General features: G+C 39.5%; 1 protein-coding gene across 1 annotated transcript in view; it reads left to right on the top strand.

Annotated features, from left to right (window-relative positions):
• Positions 1–24,620, top strand: part of USH2A (usherin) — a 624,012-nt gene that overhangs the window by 479,186 nt on the left and 120,206 nt on the right. The window contains exons 50-56 of the mRNA XM_045011456.1: positions 5,616–5,784; positions 10,009–10,230; positions 16,202–16,425; positions 19,690–19,900; positions 20,292–20,489; positions 21,268–21,422; positions 23,424–23,622. Coding sequence (XP_044867391.1) covers positions 5,616–5,784; positions 10,009–10,230; positions 16,202–16,425; positions 19,690–19,900; positions 20,292–20,489; positions 21,268–21,422; positions 23,424–23,622 — 1,378 coding nt within the window. The remainder of the gene's footprint in view (positions 1–5,615; positions 5,785–10,008; positions 10,231–16,201; positions 16,426–19,689; positions 19,901–20,291; positions 20,490–21,267; positions 21,423–23,423; positions 23,623–24,620) is intronic.

Below are 24,620 nucleotides of genomic sequence, written 5' to 3' on the forward strand. Positions count from 1 at the left end.
GGCTTGATTTTCCTCTCACACCAGTTTTATTCTGGTGTAATTCCACTGACTGAAATGGGGTTAAGCTTGATTTGTACAGGTATTAAGTGAGAGGACAATCAGTCCATTTGTATGTAATTAAATTGGAGATCCAGTGGTATGTATTAACATTTTTCCTTAACTGTTGATCAAAGGGTGACATTTTGCAATATCAGTTTGGTTGCTATGGGACACTGGAACAAAGGTGCTGTGTTCTTTGTTCCTTATATACAAAATAAGAATGTTAAAACACAATTCCACCCCCAACAAAGAAGCCCACACTTCAGTAATAGGAATACAATGTGTCAAATAATCTTTACTCTGTGTGAGTCACTGTTTAATTTTAAATCCATGCACGTGCAAAGGACCATGGATGAGGTAGTTTAAAGCCTCATCCAAAGCCCATTGAAGTCAATGGAAAGACTCCCATTGACTTCAATGGGCTTTGGATCAGGTCCTAAGTTTAGTCCTATTTAATTTGTTCTGCACTTGTTGAATCTTGTAAACCTGTTGAACTTATTCAATAAAACTCCTTGGGATGGCATTTATTTATTTCTTCATCAAAATACACTCTTATGCCATCATTGGACAGGTGTGTGATGCCTGAATGCCAAAAACCATCAGGGCCGCCCAGAGGATTCAGGGGCCTGGGGCAAAGCAATATCGGGGGCCCCTTCCATAAAAAAAAGGTGCAATACTATAGAATACTGTATTCTCATGGGGGCCCCTGTGGGGCCTGGGGCAAATTGCCCACTCCCCACCACCACCCCCGGTGGCCCTGAAAACCATAGGAAGACAAGCTTTACTGAAAAGCTGACTGTCGAGCTCCTGGCTTACAATACATCTGTGGTTTGCTTGACAGGAGGGGCCTCATTTGTATAATCACATATGAAATATACACTATGTGACAATACCTCGTTTTCAGTCCCAGGATTGTTGTGCTGGTGTTTTCAGTCTGCTGAAGTTCATAACGCTCTCTTGCCCAGGTGTCGTTACTAATGTGTGTTGCCCACACAATCCTATTCACACTTGAAATTTTAAAAGGACATGAGCCAATTGAACAAACATCCTCTGGAGTTCTGAGCTGCTCCACCCAGCAGCTAAGATACCTGAAGTGCTGAAAGTACTTCTTCATTGCCTGTGTAGCTATATCACCTGAACTGTCCTGCTGTTGCTATGTGCATCCTGAATTTAACAAAGCAAGCAATGAGAGATTGTCACAATAAAAACAATTAATTAAACTAGTGGTGTTTAGGGAAATAATTTCATTAAGCAATGGCACATGAGTCTGAATAACAACAATGGTCACAGTGTACAGTTCAGTGCCTAAAACGAGGCTGAATGGAAGTGTTAATACAGCTGCAGTACTTTTATTTTCAGCAGCGACAAGCTACATAAATCTGCTGTTAATGAACTAATCAAACGTAGCTCTGGCATTACTAAGAGGTGCAAGCTTGCCCCTTGACTCATCATAATTAATACATGAATGCCATTTATTCAAAACATTGTCAGGACTCATTTCTTTAAGAAGAACAGCAGCAAAAATAGTGGCTCTATACCTAGCCTCCTGAAATAGCTCAACCTCACAGGCAGGACTCTTGGACATTAAGGCAGCATCACAAGGCACATTCCATTCAGGCCACAAGTCTGTCAACATTCACGTGAACACTAGCAACAGTATTGCAAAGTCCAGTCTAGGTTCTCGCAGGCCTTGGGCAAGATGCTTTTGTCAATAACATCCCAAATGCAAATTATTCTACTAGGGCAACATATAGCACTGCAGACAGAGTTATTACTTGCAGGTTTTAAAATTCACATCATTGTTAATTGTTCAAGGAAAGCAACAGCTTGGGAAAAGGAGTGAGAGGCCTCACTGGACTCCCACCACAGCACCAGGTCCCTGTAATGTAACACCAGGAGACTCATTTTCAGTTCCTATGGTCTGGCCAATGGATAGCAGGGAACTTATACATTATCGGGGACCAATTAACCAAAAAATAGCAGCACTTACTAACAGAAGAGATTTATTTCCCACATGAGGATGTCCTGGGTCAGTCCTTGCTCCACAAGGAGAAAAGTGTTTTTAACAAGCTCATAGCTCATAAGAATTCCATCTAGTCTTTTGAGACTTGCCATTCTCATAGGTGGCTCTGGAGGAGTGTGTGTGTGATAAGATAGATAAACATGGCTGCTCCCTGCCCTACACAACTGCATGCCTGAGCAACCAAGTGCTCACAGCTAGTAGCTTTGAAGGATGCCTGTCGTGAGCAGAGGGAACACGATCACCACCTGCTGTTCATAGAAAATACAGCCCAAGAGTGATTTACCACTGTGTGTGTGATAGTAAGATTTTTACAGGCATCAATTTGCAAATGAATTAATATAACAACATGTTTAAGTACATCGACTATAGCTAAGGACATGCTGTCCACACCATTGCAACTAATAACACTGTGACCTACTGTCTAGTCTGTACATGTGTCACAGCCTTCTACAGGGGGGAATCTCAGACCTGGTCAAGTGTTTGGGCTACTGTGTCTGATTATTGCAAGGATCTCAAATTGCTGGGCACCATTACAACATCGAGTATGTGCTGCCGCACCTAAATATAAGAGGATGAGATAATAATAACCTTTAGCCATTACTTTCAGTGCCTTTGCTGATTTGGTTTGTGACATAATCCTAATGCTACTTGAATACATTTTATTTTATGGGTTGATAATGCAAATTCTTTGAGCTTAATACCAATGCAAATAGTAACTGACTGTCTTGAGAGTGCTGCCAAAAAAGTGCTATTTCACAATTTACAACTGGCTGCAGAGGATGTTATGTAGCTACATAATAATAGTACCAAATACATCAATTGGTAACGCCAGATAAAGAAGTCCAGATGTATGTTAGCTCTGACTAGGGATTTTTTTGGGAAGCTCTGTGTGAGGTTTTGGAAGATCCTGACAGGAAGACTTGAGTCATTTTAAATAAGAGTGTGGAGCTACTGAGGGTCAGAGAACATTGCTGGTTATCTGACAGGGGATTTCCCAAGGGAGTTCAGTTGGGAAAGAAGAAACATTAATAATTATACTTTACACTTACATAGCACCTTCCATCCAAGGGTCTCAAAACACTTTACAATCAGGAATAAAGTGAGGCTTACAATACTTCTTTGAGGCATGTGGAGTGGCTGTGCCCAGTCCACTCGAAGCATTGCTTGAAGGCATCAGCTGGACTATAAAATGGCTACTGCAGGATCCAGTGCTGGCTAATTCAAAGATGTGCAGAACTTCTATTTCTGCAAAGTCCAGGGGGATGCTATATGGATGAAGTTCTCACTGCTTTTCATCCTGGATGACAAGGAAACATTGACAAGCGACTGAAGCCTGTGAAAGAAACCAGAGAAACCAAATTAGGTAGATTAGAAAGAGAAGCACCATCAGAAGGGACCGCCAGTGGGAAAGAGATAGAGAAGGGTTGAAGACTAGGCTTTAAGCCATTTTATACTCAGATAACTAGATTATATACTGCCTCTGGTGTCCCAGGAGAAGTAATATGAAAAGAGGAGCAGAGGATACCCTTACGAAGGCTGAAGAATTTCTAATTCATGCAGTCTACTTTGGGGCCAATGATACACACATTGGCTGATTTGATAGAGCCAAGGGTACTTTTAGGGACCTGGGAAGGTAGAGACACTGCAGCTAATCTTCTGGGTCCATCTGGTGACAAATGTGAGTGAAGAAGGAAGAGTGGCTTAATATCCACCAGACCTCCTGCAGCTTTATTTTTAAGGAGTAGTAACTACAGGTCATTTAAGTACAACTACATTTAAGTGCAGAGCTTCACCTTCTCAGAGGTGCACTGGATGGCAGAAGGAGTGTGCCTGTCACAACACTCCTTTATAAGATGAACCTATCCTTTATAATGCCTCACCCATCTCTGTCCCTTTTAGGGCATTGTATGGTCCTCTGGTGAGAGAAAGATGGAGCCACTGCCTTTCTGCCTGGCTTTTTTGCAGACCATGGAAAGTCAGAGACAGTGGTTCCTTGCTTTCACTGCACTGCACTACACACTGCCATGAAAGCCAGACAGAATCTGTCGATCAGAAATTTACAAGATAATTGAGAAAACAATTTATTTTCTTACATGAACAGTAAAAGAAAAGGTGTCAAGATAGTAGCACAGAGGAGAGAGGGTGGCAGCATGGGTTGTGTGTTTCTTCCAGGAAGGATATACATAGTGTTGTTATAAATGTTATATCTATGATTTTATTTTTATCAGTTCATACCACTTAGTCCATCATTCCTCAGTTTTTTCAACTGTTAATCTAGGGAGTTAGTCATTCCACTTCTCTTAATTATTTAATTTTGTCAGTCAGTAATGAATTTAAAGGAACTAGACAAACAAAAGCTCCTTTTGAACAGAGAGAGACATACTTTTCTTTTCTTTTCTTTTCTTTCTCTGTTGTTGTGATGAGCTGAATTAGAAAAGAAAGGGATGATAGCTGTACTGCCAACTGCATTTTCCTTCTAGCCACAAGAGGCAGCCATTCTAAATAATATAGCTGCACTGAACAGGTTCTGAGGTTACATTTCACTATGATTTTCCCAACTGTGCTGTATGATTTGTTATGTATACCGGATGCCGGTCTATCTGCACAGGAGTAAGCATACAAATAATTATTTGATTGTTCAAGCGTATAATTTCCTCTACAGTACCTGGAGAGAAGACCACAGTTAAAAGGCCTTTTCAAAATTCATTTCCATGTAAATTTTATTTTGAAAAAAGTATATAAATTATATTCTCTTGAGATCATATTGTCTGTAGACTTGTGGTAATAAATAAGTGATCGTATACAATAAGAAGAAAACTACTTATTTTAATGTGAAAAGGAAACTCAAGAGCTCATATTGGGAAGTCCTGTTTTTCTTAGTTGTAAGGTTTTTAGATCAGATGTCTCATCAAAATAAAAATTTAATATGGGAAGGTGGGGGCAGATTATATCTATATATTGAAATCTACTCCACATTGCGAGACTCAAACATTCTAGGAGTCATGTGAAGACAGTTCCTATCCAGGGCTGCCCAGAGGATTCAGGGGGCATGGGGCAAAGCGGGGGAGCTGCGGCGCTTGTATTCACCCGGCGGCGGCCCGGGTCTTCGGCAGCATTTCGGTGGCGGGGGGCCCTTCAGTCGCTCCATGTCTTCGGCAGCACTGAAGGACCCCCCCACCGCCGAAATGCCGCCGAAGACCCGGACCACCGCCGGGCCAGGGCTTGCGGGGCCCCTGCAGAGCCTGGGGCAAATTGCCCCACTTGCCCCCCCCCTGGGCGGCCCTGTTCATATCAATGGACTATTTTATTAAGGTGCAGCATGGTCGAAGGCCACAAAATAGCAACATTCTGTCAGATGAACAGTAGTTTCTTGAAGTCTAATAATGCTGGAGGGCACAGGATTTTAGCTGTGTTGCATTTTATTTGTCTGCATTCATATTAACATCAGAACTAGGATTTATTGTACACATTTTTCATATACATTGTTTTGTCAGCGAGTGCATTATGTTTTGTTTAACAGATATTGGCTTTCTGTTTTTTAAACTACTTTTAGGTGTGTTGTAATGGGATTCTGCACAACAATAAACCTGGCTTCCAGTGCTGTGAGGACAAGTACATTCCATTTATTCTTAATTCATTGGGGGTTTGCTGTGGTGGTCAGATACACGCTGTGCAACCAACGTATCAGTGTTGTGGTGGCTATTACACCAGGGTATTAGCAGGTAAGAGGCAACTTCTTTCAAGCATTTGAAAGAAATAAAATTGCACGGTAGAGTTAGTGTACCTCTTAAACCAAGGAAAGTGAATACATATTAATATGTTCAGCATTTATAGAGATTTTGATGTCATTTATAGATGAGCAAAGGTTCTGTGCTGACATGGAATGGGCAATGAGAAATTGCCTTGATATTGCTGCCTAAACACAGTCAACTCCACTTACACAGGAAATGCCTAACCGATAGATCTTCCTATTGGGTCATTTCCCAAACGAATTTAACTGGTGCTTAATGGGGAGGGCAGTTCTGCTTAATAGGGATGCTGTCAGGCAATTTTGTGGTCCTATGTCTTTTGTGTGACTTAATCTTGTGGTGGTCTGCCTGCCTGCTCCTGTAACAAGAGCTTTTAGTCCCTCCATACTTGTGATACGTACAGAGAAGTGCAACTATATATGTTGGATGACAAGCTCAACATTTCTCAGATGCTCCTGGTGTTAATACTGCTGTAGTAGAGTCCCTCTCCAAATGCAGAAAGTATGTCATCTTTTTTAATCCATGGGACTGTTCAGTAACATGATGTTCTCTGCAGATCCCTGGACAGCACCATTACTGTAAAAATGGTGTGGGGTTTTCTTTGTAAGGAATTCCTACTAATGGTGCATATAAACAGAACACTACTGTTTTTAAAAAGATTCTCAGGTGAAACGTAACGTAACCATTACTTTTTAAAAGTGCCTTTGTTTCTAATTTTCAGGAAATAAATCATGTTTTTTGTAAAATGTTCACATTCTACTTCATATTGAAGGCTTCCAGTTATCCATTTCAAATTCCATTTAACATTTAAAATATCACTCACTTACTGGTAAACATTATTGGGTTATATAGTGAGGGGATAAAGGGAGAACATTAAATATTTCTTGTTGCTCCTGACTGCTATATCTTCAGTCTCCAATTCACTGGTTGGTTGATTTGATTTCTTTTGTGCACCCATCATCCTTCTGTCTAGGCACCTACTACAAATTTGAAAATAATGAAAAAGATAACTTGATAGACAAACTGATAAAATGTCAGTACTACAGAAACTCTACCCTTGCAAAAAGGAAAGGAACAGTCCCCACTTAGCCCAACTCCTCAGAAAAAGCTTGAGTAAAGAGGCTCTCCAACATGCTGAGACTCTCTTGTGACATGCTTATCTGACCCATTTACAACAAACACACATGAGTTCTGTGCAGACACCAGCTTCTTCGACAACACAGCCCTATTGCCTAATTGTTTTTGCATGTGTGCAATCTAGGAAAATCTGGGCAGCTGCCCCGTAGTGCCTCTCTTGTGGAAAGAGGCTCTAATCCTGCATCATTCAAGGCAATACAAGCTTGGCCAGTGACATGAGCATAGGATCGAGCCAGAGAACATGGTGCAAAGTGGCACCAGAAATCTATGAGGCCACGCACTGCAGGATGTTATGTGCTGACACAAACCATCATTAGAGCCAACCATATTGCTAATTGGTTACCATATCAGTTTAAAATTATAGTGTAGCTGAAGCCTATAGAAAAATAAATAACAGACCCTCTGAAACCTCAGATGAGAACTCCCTAAACTCTAGACTTGTTGACTGTGCAGACCATCACTTCAAGCACTCAAATGATCTCACTGTTAGGTGAAGTGATAGGTAGAGAAGTGGTGTCTCAATAGTGTACCAGGGCTCCCACTCACTTTCACCCTAGGGACTGGACAGTAATGCAGGACTGAAAACTTAGAAATGCAGCTCAGGAATACTATGTTATCACATTAGGAAAGGGTTCTTTGCAGCTAATCACCTAATTGCTAAAATGCACGTAATCTCCCCAACACATCCTAATTTTCTGGCATATAAATGACCAAAGCTGGTAGCTCCTATGCAGTATTGTAATGTACTATGATAGACTGCTTTTCTCACCTTTTCTGATGTGTTTTAAGACAAAATTTGAGCTTGCAAACCCCAAATGTATTTTTTTTTCCTGAAATATGACTTCTAAGTATTTTTCCCATTTAGGTTACTGATTTTTATTAAAGGACTGTAGGCCTGGTTGCCCTCAAAAAGATTTTTTTGGTGGGTGTTTAGTACGCAAATCTCTTTGCAAGCAGTTGACAGGTCAGGAGCTAAAATGCTTGCATTACCCATGAGATGTCATGCACTGTCTATGCTCAGAAGTGCTTGAATTTCTGCCAAAATGTTCAGCACATCTCGAGCGCCAATCCCTTGAAAAGGAATTCATATATCACAATATTAGAATGTCTACCATGATGTCATCAGAAAAATGCACTCTCAGAAAAACCAGAGAAAAGTATTTTGCTGGCTCATTAATCTCAATGTACTGAAATGGGGAGATTATATTCTGTGACCTCTATCCCCATCCAGTGGTCTGTGTTAACTAGCTTAATGTTGTTTACATCAGGAAAGAAAAGAATAGTGACACAAAGCATCTTGTATCTGAAAATATTTCATGTTCAATCATAGTCCTCAAGCGTGAAGCCGTGAATATTTGTACATGATTTGCAAATATTTTTTTTAAATAAGTGCATTCTCCCTCTTTTTTTCTTATTCTAAAGGGCAGCAACATGAACAATGTTGGTCACTTTTCTTTCTTTTTTTATAAATATGCTAATAACCCCAAGCTAAATGTTAATGTGGGTCATTCTTTGATAAGGATAACAATTAACTGGTAAGACTGCATGGTAGTTTTCAGAGAGAAAACATTTCAAACCTAGCTTGGAATGGATCCCATTTTGAGAGGTTAATGAGAAGGTTACTGATCCTTTGTGTCTAATGTCTAATAGTCCTTTACAAAAAACAGTTTTATTTCCAACTGATGTAACCTACATTCACTGTTTTAAGGCCTAGTGCTGTGCAGTCACTAAATTAGATTATGAGGAATGAAGGAAAATATGGCTAAGTATCTAAACAGATTATATCTATTATACTGGAAAGATTTGTTCTTGTCTTTTTGTTTATTGTTGACTTTATTTGATAAAGATATTTATACAGGGTACTCTCTAAGCATACATATTTCCCAGATGTTGTTTGGCCAGCTTGATGGCACTAGATGTACAGCAGCATATTGTGCTAATGGCATGGAGATTACAAATTAGGAAGTCTCAGTTCTGTGACTGTGGAGCAGGCTGAAGTGCCAAAATGTATCCCAGAGCTAAAATGGGAGGTTGCACTCTCTAAGTAGAGTGAAACAAATAATGCTAGTACCCCTCACATGCCACGTTTTCTACCAGCGAATTTTGAGTGAAGAGAAATAATACTCTGCCTTGAATGTCATCCGTGCATATTTTGTGTCTCGCAATAAATAGCTGCATGGGGTTTAAAGTCATTATTGGAACACTCAACCTTTCGGGAGAAGAGGATTCGAGCTGTGTCTGTCACAGAGGAAAATGAAGCAAGAAGGACAAGAGAAAATTGCTTAAAAAGTACCGAGAGTTCCAAATACTTTGTCAGTATTGCTGTCTGTCCTGAAAAGCAGAACTCTGCCATCACCCCTATTCCGTTTCCCCTGCTTCTTTTCAAATCCTGCAGTATCAGCATTTGGGCCACACAAAGTATTCCAGGTTAGATAGATACTATAGAAACCCCACTCTTAGGTCACTATTTCAAATCAAGCCCAAAATGGTAGTGAATGAACATTGTTACAATTTGATAGCTACTTTGTGTCCTGTGTTGAATGAATTAGCAATTGCCTCTCCATTTCTGGTGCACAATTAACCCTCTCAAAACCCACCATCATAAATGGCGGTAATTGGCAGCCTTCAAAAGTGAAATCTTCATTACTCTGTGGCTGCCTATGCTACAAGTATCAAACCAACACTAATCTAGCTTAAAGTGCTGACAAATATAGGAGCTTTTTGAAAAGTATGTTGCTTTTCTATGCAGACTTTGTCTTGCTTATATTGCAATAAACGTCTTATGAGCCATTTCATTTCAAAGAGCTCTAACTTAGCCTCTGCTTTGGTGCCTGTGTGTTTGTGGTGGTGGTGTTATAAGCATTTATAATGTTACAGCACTCTGAAGTATAGTAAATGACTCTGTGCAAAAGAGTCTGTGTTTTCATGTGCAATGATTTGTATTTAAAGATAATAGACTATGACCCCAATCCAATATCCACTGCAGTCAATGTGAATTCTCTCATAGAGTTCAATAGCTGCATATGCATGAAATCACCAATTTTATACTTAAATTAACAGGAGAAGTGTGCTGCCCTAATGAAGAACAAAACAGGGTTTCGGTTGGAGTTGGTGACTCCTGCTGCCAGGGTACTCCTTATTCCACGTCAGGAAATCAGATCTGCTGTGGTGGATCACTCCATGATGGTTTCAGTCATCAGTGCTGTGGTGGGCAATTAGTAAGCAAAGACCTGATCTGCTGCGGTGACGGAGACAAGGGAACTGTACACAGACCTCTCCCAGGTAAGCTCTGACATAACCACCAAAATGTACTGTATAGAAAAACCAGGGCTGGGCAGAGATGGCTCTCCACCTCCCCAGCCCTAGTCCAACATTGGCCACTCTTCAATGAAGCACATAGATGTACACTAGATGTGCCCCTTTCATTAAAATGAAGACTTAACTCCCTCCCCACCCCACCCTGCTGAAGGAGCATTCAGGGATGTGGGTCATTTCATTCCACATCCCATTATCATCTCTCTCTCTCTCTCTCTCTCTCTCCTCTTTGCCTTTTGAAAAAAAGTGTCATAGTCTAGTATTAAAATATAGGGCTACATTGTAGCATAAAGCCCGGGCACAGCCTCCCTCCAGGGGGTTCTGTGCTTCAGGCAGGCACAACACATCCTGGAGCTTCTGGAAACCAAGAGGAGTGCACCATCTGCCCCCCTCTCTGTGTCTGGCCTCACTCCAGTCGTCTCTCCACCCCTCTTGCAGATACCTGTCCTGAGAGTGGTGCTAAATCCGCGTGCCTCTCAGCACAAGGATTTCCACTGTTCCTGGATCTTTGGGTGTAAACAAGTAGGAAGTAGAGGGGAGTAGTCTATTTGAACCCTCTCCCTCATTTGTGCACCCGCAAGGGGGCTGGGGAAAATAGCCCATAGCTTTTTTTAAATAATCAGATCTAGTGATGAGATCAAATCACCTGTTCCCACCCGCTGTACCCAGTCCACCTGTCACACATCAAGTTCTGTTTGATAGAGTGGATTCAGCCCATGCTTCAGCAGGATCGATAGTTTAACAGTTGCACATAAAATTGCAGTGACCTAAAATTAAGATCTTAATGGGGAAAAAAGGTAATACTCACACCTTCTTGTCAACTCTTGGGAATGGGCCACATCCACTATGATTGAATTGGCCTCGTTTGCACTACAAAAAGTAATTTTCTCTCTGTTGATATTCACCCCTTCTTGTCAACTGTTGGGAATGGGCCACATCTACCCTAATTGAATTGGCCGCGTTAGCACTGACACCCCCCCACACACACACACACACTTGGTAAGGCAACTCCCATCTTTTCATGTTCTGTATATTTCTCCCTGCCTGCTTTTTTTCACTCCATGCATCTGATGAGGTGGGTTATAGCCCATGAAAGTTATGCCCAAATAATTTTTTTTAGTGTCTAAGATGCCACAAGGACTCCTCGTTGTTTTTAAGAAAATCGCTTTGCCATTGTGGTTCCCCATCTGTAAATGAGCAGGGACCCTTACCTCTTTTGTGAAGCAGATTGAGATCTACAGATTGACGAGCTAGTTGTTATTAACAACCATAAGTAGGTATTCCGGTACAAGTATCCTTCTTAACACAGTATTCAGAGAAAAAGTAAAAGCCTGTTAATCGTAGGTGTTTTCAGTCTGAAGAAAAATATTCTTTACTAATTGTCATCTAGAAGGGAAGCCCAATTTTTAAACATGGAAATTGTAAATTGTAGCACCCAGTTCCACTTTTGTGTGCCCAGATTGGTACCGAAGTGACTAAAATAGGTATTTGGCAACCTACATGTCAGTGAGAGCATTTAGCTGTGGAATGAGCACCCTAATTTTGATACCCAGACTTGAAAATCAAGCTCATGATGTCAGGTATCATAAAGTGTAAGTCTCCATGAATCCCTTGGACAGGGCATCCTGTGCCCTTCCCCACCAAAAACAGGTCATCCTTTTTTCACCTGCGTTCTTTCTCACTTCAACCCCCATGGTAACATTAGATGTATTCTTCACCCAAAGCTATAGGATTTCCCATACCATTGTGATAATTGTTGGAAAAGGGCTAAACTAGACAGCATCACAGCTTTCTCCAGTGGTTCCCATGCCTTTGTTCCATTCCAGTGGTGAATTACACAGCTAGCATCCTCTTTGCTCCTCGTCACCCCAATCCTTACTTGTCAGCTCCACAACATCAACGTAGAAATCACACAATATCACTCCTGTACCAGACCCTCGTGCATGGCAGCTCATTGTGCAGCTGCCACAAGACGGGGCTGACTCGTAAAACATCTCTTTATGTACTTTATTACTTAAACTCTTTTATTTGCCTGCAGGAGCCCTTTAACAAAATCACATTGAATTGACTTTCTCACACCAAATCAAATCTCCCTGGTCCCAGTTCAGTTGTCTTTGTCAATATGTATTTTATAAATGGAGTGAATTAACAGATGCTGTTGGAACAGAACTGCTGGGGTAGCGTTTATGTTTTTACTGCTCTCTCTGGGCAGATGAGTTGTCTAGAAGTGTAATACAGGTATCTTGGGATAAAAGTCATGTTCTTCATTTCACTGCATGTGTATTCTTAACCGTTTTGTTCTTAATATATATTTTTAAAAGCCTTTAAACATTTTTTATTTTTTATATAAGTGTTTGCCTATATTGCTCTATCATTTATGCAGTTTTTCTTGAAAATGGGTCAAGATGACATTTCTGGCTATTAAAGAATAAAATCGGTAGCTTTTTCATCACTCATAGATTTGCTGTGAGGACATATTTTGCTGTGAGCAAGCATAAGACTGGACACACACATATGTTTGAAAGACAAATTTGTTCAATGATTACTCAGTTTTTAAAAATTCTTATTTTGTTGAACTAAACATAAAATAGGCTATGTTTTCATATATCATACTCAGTATACTTGGTGCTTAATTTCTTGTGGCAATTCAGCCTTGCAAAACCATCGAGAAAATGTACCAGCCAGCCTTAAAATCTACTTACCTCCCACCCCATCGTGCCTATGATTGTAATGAAAAAATATTCTCACGCAGAAAAACATAACGCACTTATCTTAAGAAAATGGGAATTGCTGCTTGTATAATGGTTCCATTCTCTGCTTGGCCTTACTCTAGAGCTGAAATGCTTTTGATGCTGTGCTTTGTACCTAGCCAATGAATGCTTTGTTTAAAAAGGTAACTTCAAGTGAGGTTTTTTTATTGGTGAGTTTGTTTTCTGAAAAGTATGATGGAAGCAAATCAATGTCAACAAATGTTGCAAGCACTTGTGCATATATTTAACTTTACACACATTAATAATTCTAATGAAATCAAGTTACGTTGGCAGAATCTGGACCCACGTTTGTAATGTACATTTGGCTAAGGTCTTGTATGCTGTCAATTTACTGTTTGCTTCTGTACAACCTGTTTTGGAGACTTTATCCTGAAAGTGGCCCTTTCAATCTCAGATTGCTGTGAATTTATACCCCCCCCCCTCAATTTCTTATTTCATTTTGCCTTTCTCGTTTTGGCTCTTTACTAGCAGGGTTGACCATAGAGACATCTACTGGCAAAGACTGGCAATGATGCCACTGCATACAATATATCCTCCCCTAGCCTCACAATTGCATACAAGCATCCGAAGTTTTCATGTGGTGGTTCTTAAGCATAGAGTGACCAGAAACCACCTCATAATTTCTCCAATTTTCTCTGATAAATTATCCCTATGATCCTAGGCCAGGATCTCAAAATACACTAGTCTGCACAGCTGTGATTCCCAATCTGCGGTAGCTGCAATATCCACCTTCAAGCCAAGGATTTCTGGAATAGCTTGCAGTGTACACTGGCTCTGTATTTTGTTGATCCTCTGTTCTGGCTTTGAAGCATAAGCCTTTTAATTCTCATTCTTCCTCTTGAAACCATTGGTTTTGCAGCTATACTAAATTAGTCATTCATTACCCAGCTATGTTTGTACATTCTTTCAGTTGTGGGGATGAACATGAAATAATTGTTGACAGAAATCACTATGAGCAAGAAATGCTTTTCCTGCCCATATATTTTCTCAAAGCTGTACTGCATTTTCTGCCTGTAAAACATACATATAAAAACCACGACACACACATTCCAGCTGATTTGCAGATAAATATTTAGTAATCAGTATTTTGGTAAAATAAGCAAACAGTGTAAAGGAAATTCTCCATCTTTAAGCAATTGTATGAAGAGGTGTTGGAAAGTAAATCAATCCATCAATATGATATGGACCTATTTTGTTTTTCTTGGGGAATATTTAAAATTGTACATTCGCGGTGTCAAGGTTCAAGAGTCAAGTGCTACATGTGATAAATTAGGAAGGGGTCAAAGGCTATGCAATGCAGTTTCAGAAGATTGTCTATCTCTGCATTTGCAGCTCATTCATGCTGAAGTGATGCACTATGGGAATTACTACCAAACTCTGCTCTGCAACATCTGCTCTCCCTAAGTGAGTTAGTGCACGTCAGACATCTTTATGTCAGAATATTGCAGTGATGGATGCAGTCTTCAGAAAATGCTGCATAAAAATCTGGTGTGCCGTTCTGGCCATTAAGTGAAATTACTATTTAAATTAATGGCGCTGTCACAGTTTATCTGTGCAAAGAATGAACGCTGATTAGGGTATTAAGTAATTAGCAATTTATCACACTGGAACAAGGTTGATAATAATTAAAGAAGTAATGGTTTACCAAAGAAACTAGAAAGGGAGTCACTTCTTGTTATGTGAGTGAAATCTTGGCTGAAAAAATTTAATTCAGTTAAACAAAGATGAGGTTCTCAGCAAAAGAATGCAGAGTTGTTGTTTTTTCAGTATGAAAACAGTTCATTATCAAAATTTTAGTTTGCCTGTCAAGAGTCCCTCAGAGCTATTAGATGGCTGGTTATTAGTATTGAATTGGGTCAATGTCTGCATTTATTTATTTAGAGGAGAAAGAAAAATATTCAGCTCTTAGAAGGCTGGTTTTTGCACTTTGATTGCTATGTAAGGTCCCAATACCGCAAACAGGTAATGTACACAAATAACTTTACTACCTTAAGTACACCTATTGATTCGAATGAGATTACTCACGTGGGTGCTTTCAGGATCAGTCCCTTAAAGAGCTGTGTGCATTGACTCTGGCTTGTTATATAAGAATTGCTGCAATAAATGGCAGTAAAGGAACTGAAGGCTGCATTTAAATGTCTGATTAGGAGAATTCAGAGACCAAGTCAAATATGAATAATTTTACATTGTGGTCCTGTTTTTCATTATGGCACAATTCATGCCATCATGGTTGAGTCAGTAATGACATTTCCTAGTGTACATCCCTAATTTTAACGGATTTTCAGAAAAACTTTCCCTGAGATAAAATTTACACATTCCCTTTTGGAGAGGAAGGACAATATCAAAACAAATAATTTACAAATGAGTAATTGTGCATGGAAAATATATGAACATTTGCCCTGATTTTGGGTGCTTTTTATGTTTTCATCACTCAAAAATGTTTAATTTAAAAACAAATTTTAAAAAAATAGAGAAAGAAAATGAAATAAAATGTGATTATTAATTCCAATATAGAAATGAAAAACAAGAAAAGATATTAAAACTTTTAAAAGAGAGAGAATTTAATCATAGTTGTTGGTACTTTGAAGGTCTTGTCACTTAGTTTATATACACAGTACAAGCCGATATAATGGGGCACAAAATATGCATCTCAACTTTCTTTAGAAGGCTATTTTTGTTACTATCTAACCATTAGTTAACTGGCTGTCCTGATTAAAGGCCACTTGAAGGTGAATGAGCCCATATTTAGTACATCTGTGCCTAAAAGCAAAAGAATGCCATCAGGGGGTTACTAAATTTCCTCATTCTAGATTAGCTGATCATTGATTGTCCTTACCTTAGCATGTAAGGTACCATCCATATATACAGTATTTCATAGCAGAGTTCACACACCAGCTCACAAGAAGTGAGGAGATTCTAGAGGACCACTGTCTGTTTTCTCTATTTGTTAATAGTTTTCAGGTACATCTGGGAATAAGGACTCTCTGTTCAGTCACCTCACCTTCAGACCTGAATCTCAATTTTTTTTTCTCTGCACAATTCCAGCAGCTGCCTCAGTGTGACATTTTTATGCTCAACTGTATACTATTCTCAGTTATTTCCCTTTCTTCCCCACTCACCACCCCCGGCCATTGTTCATATTAATATATAATGCTTTATTGTTGCAGGGATGTTCTGTTGTGGGCAGGAATATGGGAATATGTCAGATATCATATGTTGTTCAGCTTCCAGTGGTGAGTCTAAAGCACATGCTAAAAAGAATGACCCAGTGCCAGGAAAATGCTGTGAGAATGAACTTATTCCGAAGAGCGAGGAATGCTGTAATGGAGTTGGATATAATCCTTTGAAATATGTTTGCTCTGACAAGATTTCAGCTGGAATGATGATGAAGGTAATTGATAGAAAACCTCTCAGTGGCTCTGATTTGACAATGGACAGAGAAATACATTGTTCATAACTATTTTTCTAAAATAGGAATATAAAAACTCCTGTGTGCATTATTCATTTTCACATTACATCCATATTAATACCGAATGAGTTCACCATGATTGATGTTATTGCAATGAATTCTAAAGGAATTAATAATGATTAGCTGCTTCTTGTGAAGTGTTGCCCGGCACTTCAGATTAGTATAGGGGCTAGAAGTTGGCATGCCAACAGGGTTGGCATGATTAGCAAGTTTGAGTTGTGTGACCATTGTTGATACTTATTGGCACTACTTGAGTGGGAACAGAAACTGAAGTGACTAAAGATTTATTATGGAAATATCCCTATACATCCCAATTTGGACAGGGTTCTTGTTCGTTGTTTCTGAGTATGAATTTTTGAGTAGCAATATTTTTTTTGCTATAGCAAATACCATGCAGATGTTGAATATAATTCTGTACCATATCAGCTAACTTTACACACAACACAATGCTGATATGTTTTTCATGGACTAAATTGGATCCTATTGAACTCAGCGGGAACTTTGGCATTCACTTCAGTGGAATCAGGATATGTTCCATTACGATGATGTGATGATGATATTTATTTTACACTTTTCCTCTCAGGATTCTCAAAGCATTTAATCAAAATTAATTAATTAAGCCATGCAACACCCTTTTTTAGACAGATAGTTGTAATTCTGTTTTACAGAAGTGTAAACTGAAGCTCAGATTAATTAATTATGACATTTTCAAGAATGGTCAATGATTTGGGGTATGGAAATCAAACACTTTGAACCTAACTTTCAAAGGTGCTGAGCACTCACAATGCATATGCTCAACACTGCTAAAAATCAGGCCCTTGGTGTTTAAATAAGGGTATCCCAAAAACTAAGGCACCAAGAATTACTGGCCACCTTTGAAAATTTGACCAGACTTGTGCAAGGTCACACTACAAGTCAGTGTGTAAGCTGAGAATAGAACCTAGGAGTCCTGACTTGCAGTCCCTAGCTGTAACCACTAGCTCACACTCCCTCCCCAGTGACATGACTAGAAATATGAAAAGACTTCCATCTAATAGACTGTTCAATGAAGGTGAGGGAATGAAATTAAATGATCACTCAAAAATGGCAGTGACATTGAAATCCATTTACAACAGTTTTTAACAAGAAAATTTGTAGCAAAATAGTTGGAATGACTTCTAAAAATAACAGATGGAGAACTACTTAGAAAGTGTAAAAATATATAAATCAGCTGGACCAGATGTCATGCCTCTTAGAGTTCTCACCCCGGGAATCTGCGTTTGGGGTAGGGGTGACGGAAATAAGAAAATTAGCTATTGACCTAACTGAATTTTTAATAACTAATAATGAAAAATCATGCAAACTGGGGGAGTGCCAAAAAACTGGAGAAAAGCAAAGGGACAAAGAGTGATCCTAACAATTGATGATCCATAGGTATTACTTCAATCCCTAGCAAAATAATGGAACAGATATCCAGAGAAAACATCTAACCCAGTTCTACAAAGTACCCTGTGCAGGCAGGATCCCTAAAAAGCAACAAAACCAAGAGCGTTGATCCTTATAGATTCATAATGCTCAGTCTTGTAACTCCAAGCAGCCTCTTACAGGAATGCTCAGTATCTTGCAGGATTGAGACCATAGGGGCTGTTCTAAAACCCACTGGTTTTTAAAATACACAACTTAGCTGAAGATACAATTTCAATATTTTCTTCATACACTGTGAGAGCTGGTTGAAAGTTTTTAAACCAAAATTTTATTTGTGAAAAAAGGTCCTTTTTGGAAAGGAGAAATTTTCACATTTTTTTTATATTTCACAAAATGTTGGCAATAAAAATGTATAGAAATTTTTATGAAAACTTTTATTGAAAACATCAGAAACATTGACAAAATAGTTTCCATAACAGTTCTGATTAAAAAAATTACAAAGTGAAAATAGATCAATTTTGAACCCTACAAAACTGAAACAATTTTAAAAAATTTAATTTTTTTCCTGACAGGAAGTGCTGATTAAAGTATCTGATACATCACCTGCTAAATATGCACCTTAGCAGATATTCTGGTGAAATTGTGGACCTTTTGTCATTTGTGAACTGGTAGAATTTACTTACAAAAATCACATTAAAGTAAAACCACAGGAAACTATATATTTTTAATATATGTATCTTTCTTTCACCATAATGGATGGCAATCTCTGTATAGCAAAGACAGCAATACTAATATTAAAAAGGGTTGAAATTAAGGGCCATGTCCTGGAGCTATGATTTACACCATCTGAGGACCTGACCTGTGATATGTATCACAGTAATTTTGGTAAGAACTGCTAAGTTTTGAGAATAAACTTTATCTAATATTTTATAAGCATCCAGCAAAAGTATTTCATAGGGTAAATTAAGGAAGCATCAAATATGATCTATTTATTTGTTTTCCTTTTGAATGCTCATAGTTTAGTATGCAACAATATTTACAGGAAATATTACAGTTCATTCCTTCCTGCAGCTCTCTGCTCTCTTGCTTATGGCTTGGTGGAAATAATTTCCATTAAAATTCAGGAAATAAAGGTAGGTATTAAATGTATATTTACAGTTCTATGGATTGTTCTACATGGGATAAATCCTGTCATGCCTCCATTTGGGGGCACACTTTGTATTGCCCATGTGTGGGGTCCTCCTCACCCCTCGCATGCTGCAAAGATCACTTTTGTGGACATTACCTGTGTGTCCTTGCACAGCTTAGTTTGCAGCTGGGAATCTGTTGACATACATCCATTGGACAATGGCACTTGCAAAAAATGGGAAATGTAACCTGAGGAGGAAGATCCCGTCCCTTCTGTGGTCTTGTAGATCCTCTTCTGTTGTGCAAGGCAAGCCCAGCTATTTGAGCTTCCCGTAAGTGAGATTTGGTGATGTTTTACTGCAAGGACACCAGGACAATCCCCAGGGCTTTTGAAAAGTGCCCGGGGAACTTTAATGTCCAAGAAGAACAGATAGGCCCTATGATGAAAGATTCTCATACACACTGTAAACAGCATGGCACTCAACATGGCTGAATGGCTGAGTCAGCTCTTTTAATTTTAACTAAATCAAGATATTTGTTCAAAAGGGCATTGAAATGATGACATTTTCATTGTCAAATCTCATTTTGGGATGTAAGGAAGATAGGACTAAGCTTCTTTATATCTCTTGATTTAAAACGGTGTACATTCCTTAGGTAAAAGAAGAATGCAAAGCCAGCACCCTGTGCCCTGTATCCATGAAAGCAACAGCATATTGCGGAAGATGTGACTTTAACCCAACTTCCCACATCTGTGCTTGGGTTAAAGGCTCTCGGAATGCTACAGAAAAGGAGGCAAATCACGGTGTATGTCCAACTGCAGAAGAAACTGTCTACAGTGGAGGCCCCAATAGATATTCATTTACAGGTAACAGGAAATGGGATCAATCCTTGCTTTTTAAATCACTCTGGAATGAAGGGTTCTGCATTAGGCACCATCAGCTGTTCTGTTGTTCTAGTGAGGAAGCTTGCTTTGTAAAGCTTGCCAGGACTTGGGTAGTAATTTAGGCCCGTGAAACTGATGGTTAGTTACAAGGTAACTGAACACTTACAGCTCAATCCTGCTCTCACTGAAGTCAATGGAAGTTTTGCCATTGCCTTCAGTGGGATCAGAACTGGTCCTTATTTAGGCCCTGACTGAGGAAAGTACTGAAGCATGTGCCTGTCTTTAAGCATATATAGATATAGATACGTAACATTTCTTCTTGTGTATTTTAATACAAAATTGAGATGACTAGTGTCTAATTTTCTTTGTTTAGACCTGAATCTAGAGCCCTATGTTACATATGAGTACAGGGTGGCTGCATGGAACAGCTATGGAAGAGGTTTCAGCGAAATTGGCAGGGCTAGCACTAAGCAAGATGTGCCTCAGGGTGTAAGAGCACCGAAATGGACCAAAGCAGAAAATCGGGAAGACATAATATTTCTGAATTGGAAAGAACCTCTTCAACCAAATGGTATTCTTAAAAGCACAAATTGTATGCTCTGCTATTCAACATGACATTAGTTAAATGTATTAGATCAACTGTTCTATACACTGAAACCTGTCTTAAGTGTATTATCAAGTTAAATGTCATCAAAATGTGCTTATACTGAGTAAACATGGTGATATTACTACTTCAGTTACTACTAAATTACTACTTCCCCCTGGTTTGTCTGTTTGTTATCCTCACTCATCACAAATAAAGTTAGATGATAAGATTGTCAGGAACAGACCTGGTTTATTATCTATCTATAGGGCCCTACCAATTTCACAGCCATGAAAAATGTGTCACGGACCATGAAATAAGCCCTTCCCTGTGAAATCTGATCTCCCCCTTGCTGCTGGGAGTGCCCCAGTTAAGTGCTTCTAACTGCAAGTCCGCACCAGGCTGGGGAGGGACAGGACTTGTCCTTACTCTGCACGGCTGCTCTCAGGGGGAGATCAGACCCACCCCCGAGTGCCTCTCCCCCCTGCTGCAGGAAGCTCTGAGGCTTCATTCTTTGGTGGCAATTTGGCAGCAAGTCCTTTCCTCTGAGAGGGACTGAGGGACCTGCCACTGAATTGCTGCCGAAGAGCAGGACGTGCCACGCCTTTCCATTGGCCGCCCCAAGAACCTGCTTGCTGCGCTGGTGCCTGGAGCCGGCCCTGGTCCTACCAGGTTCACGGTCATATTTTCTGTATGAAAGATGTGAAATGCTATGATCCAGTGTTGTTGAGCTAACAAAAACAGAAAACTTTCTCTTTATGATAAGGTCTTATCATTCACTATATTGTTCTCCGAAATGGGATTGAGCGTTTTAGAGGAAGAGAACTGAGCTTCACAGACACAGGCGGTATCCAGCCATACCAAGAATATTCATATCAGCTGAGAGCCTGTACTGTTGCTGGTTGCACAGACAGTAGCAAGGTGGGTGATTTGGTCTTCATAGGACTGGTAGTAGAATTTTAATAGCTGAGGAGGTATCATAAAAATGCCATTGGAAAGGCATTTTTTTGAAGAATTTAATTAAGATTATGGGTTAAATGGGATGGAAACATCAGTAACCAAGTGACTGTTTTTTTTAATTCAGCCCCTTGACGTGATCGTATTAAATTCCAAATTGTTGATTTTTGGCACAAGCAGACCTGGGCACTAAACTGTACCTCAGTCTTTGTAAATCTGAAATTATGTGATATGGAAAGTGAGATATACAGATTTAAGATAAACAGGGAGTTTCGTCCTTGGCCAAACCTAGAAGAGAGTGTTGAAGATATGCTTTATTTCCAAACAGTAAGACTAAATCCATTCAGATCTTTGTTGTTTCTCACCAGGATTATTATAACCTCCTTTTCTCTGATCTCCGCGTAGCTCATCTCTCCCATCCCTAGCCTGTACATTACAGCCAACATCCTCTTCCTCTTGTACTGCTCCACCTGCATCACTTCTCACCAGATCCCTTCACTGGCTTCCTGCTCCTGCATTAGATTCAAGCTCTTCATTCTCACCTTCAGCTCCTGCACATCCTGCATACATCACCTATTATTTTTAACTCTTGCTCTCTCTCTTTCGATTTGTTACTCTCTTTTTACCACTCTGTTTCACACCATCGCTCAGGCTGCCCCATTACCATGTAACAACATCTCTCGCATTGCCCCATTACTGCGTAACAACTTCCAGCTTCTTCTCTACAGAGTGCCTTCTTTCTCCCCCTGCAAATACCTTCAAAAACACATTTGTTCAATGAAATCTTCCTTGCCAATGATGTCCATGTGTCTCTTTTTTGACTTTTGTCTGAGTTACAGTATAGGGTCTCTGGGGCAGAGATGAGGAATAGTGACTTGCTATGTTTTGTAAGTATAAAAAATCACAGCTATACATACATGTGTAACCAGCAAAGTCATCAGTGGGAATTGAACCTGGGACCTTCAAAATCAAGACTGAGTTTTTAAAATCCACCTAGGCAAATTGGGAATCCAAAACCCCTAGGTAGCTTTGCAAATCTCAGTCCAAAAGTACAAGGAAATAGTCCCAGAGAGAAAAGGTGGGTGAGGTACTCTCTTTTATTGGACCAACTTCTGTTGGTGAGGGAGACGAGCTTTCAAGTTTACACAGAGCTCTTCAGGTCCTGTTAGCCGTGACTAAGTAGCCAGGTTTTATAGTCATTGAGGTTAGCCACTAGAGGGTGACACCCTCACTTACATTAAGCCAGTGTATTACAGAAGGCATGTATATGCTTACAGCATAATAAAACTCACGTATAGTGGTACTAATAAAAAGACATGATTCTCTAGGAGCATAGGATCTGATTCTCCTCTCAAATCAGAGTAAATCAGAAATAGCGCCATCGAAGTCAGTGGAGTTACACCAGTGTAAAACTGATGTAAGGGAGATGAGAATTGGCCTATATATGTTCAATTTTGAGAAAGATTTTAGTGAATTCTAAATTATCCCAAGCTGCAGATTGCTTCTTGAGTTCATTAGAAAAGATTCAAAAAGCTATGAACTGATAAAGGTCCGATTATACTGAATGCAAAAAAAATCTAGCTCCATGTTTATTGGTGTTTAAAATATATGAAATCAGGCTGTTAAAATGCAAAGACACTGGCAAACCATATGGAAGAGAGTTATCAAGAGTTCTCTAGCAAGACAGTCTGCCATCCAGATTTTGCTGTTTCACCCAATGCTATACACTACAGCTGAAATGTTGTAAACCTATGGTGATAAATTGTAGACATAGGCTTATATAATGCATTCAAGGTCAGATTTCATTGTGTAAAAAGGAGCGGGGGATGTAACTAGTTCTTGAGGCCCATGGTAATGATATGCCAGACCAAGCAACAACATTTTAAAACAAAAGTGACATTCTCATTGATCGTGGTATCTAGTGTACTATTACAGTAAATTGCTGTTTAATTCATATGTCTTCAGGTAGTTGCAGTCACTGTCCAAGGAGTCCCAGAGAGCGTTCAGCCACCAGCCGTCACAGCTTTGAGCTCAACAGCATTGCATTTGAGCTGGATAGCACCCAGGAAACCAAATGGCCTCATCAGAGAGTATCAGATCAGTCAAAGTGGGAAAGGGCTTATATACACAGACACCACAGGCAGAATGAAGCATACTGTATCAGGTAAGGATGGGAAACTCTTTGAAAGACTAATGTCCTGTTCTTAGATATAAGACATTCCTCCCCTAGTGATACTATCTCTTGTCAGTAACTTTTAGGTTCCATGTTTTGCACATAGGCTGGTGTTAGAAACCTTAAGCTATTTTGGTCAGTCTTATTTTTTCTAGGCAGTGTTTGTTCTCTGTTGTTAAAATGTGAATGGATCTAATTTCCAAATGTTAAAATAAACCACATACATTTTGATTCAGAGCATATGCTTTGTGATGGGTAGAAGAGTGCCAGATAAATTCCATAGGGTTTGATAAACCCTCAGTCAAATTCTGCTCCCCATGTCAATCTAGAATAACTCCATTGACGTCACTGGAGTTATTCTAGATTTGCACCAGCACAATATGATCTGGCCCCTGATATTTAAGATAACAAAAATTAGAAACAGTTCAGCCTCAGCTTGAGAGTGGACTGTCAGCCTGTGCTTTGTGAATCTGAGCTGTTTTGCCTATAACAGATTTTAGATTGTAATTCTTGTGGGAGCAGGGATAGTATCTTCTTTCTTTTTCCTCAGCAGAGCACCTTGCTGATGATCAGTTAGTAATATTATTCAGAATCCCTTATGCTACTCTTAAGATTTTCCCACTCGTGCACATCTACTGTAGAAGAGGGCTTAATAGAAGATTTGCCATTGATGTCAAAGATGTATTGTTTCCATATACTACTCTCTTAGTAACTTCAGTGATAAAATGAAACAAAACTCAACCTAGAAATATTTGCAGGAAGCATAAGAGGAAAATGGTAATTTTCAGGGGTGTTTGCTTTCAGCCTTTGACCCCAGGTATCAGATGCTCATCCTGCATTTTTGTTTTTCTAGAGAAAATATTTAAGTTTTTTTTTCTCTCCTCACTTTGGCTGCAAACCTAGAGGTCCTCATGTTACAGTCACTGCCCTTCCTGCTGAGAAAGATCACCCAAGATTCCCCTTTAACAATATTGTGCACAAATATGAAA

Source organism: Mauremys mutica, chromosome 3 (genome assembly GCF_020497125.1).
Source record: "Mauremys mutica isolate MM-2020 ecotype Southern chromosome 3, ASM2049712v1, whole genome shotgun sequence".
Lineage (NCBI taxonomy): Eukaryota > Metazoa > Chordata > Testudines > Geoemydidae > Mauremys > Mauremys mutica.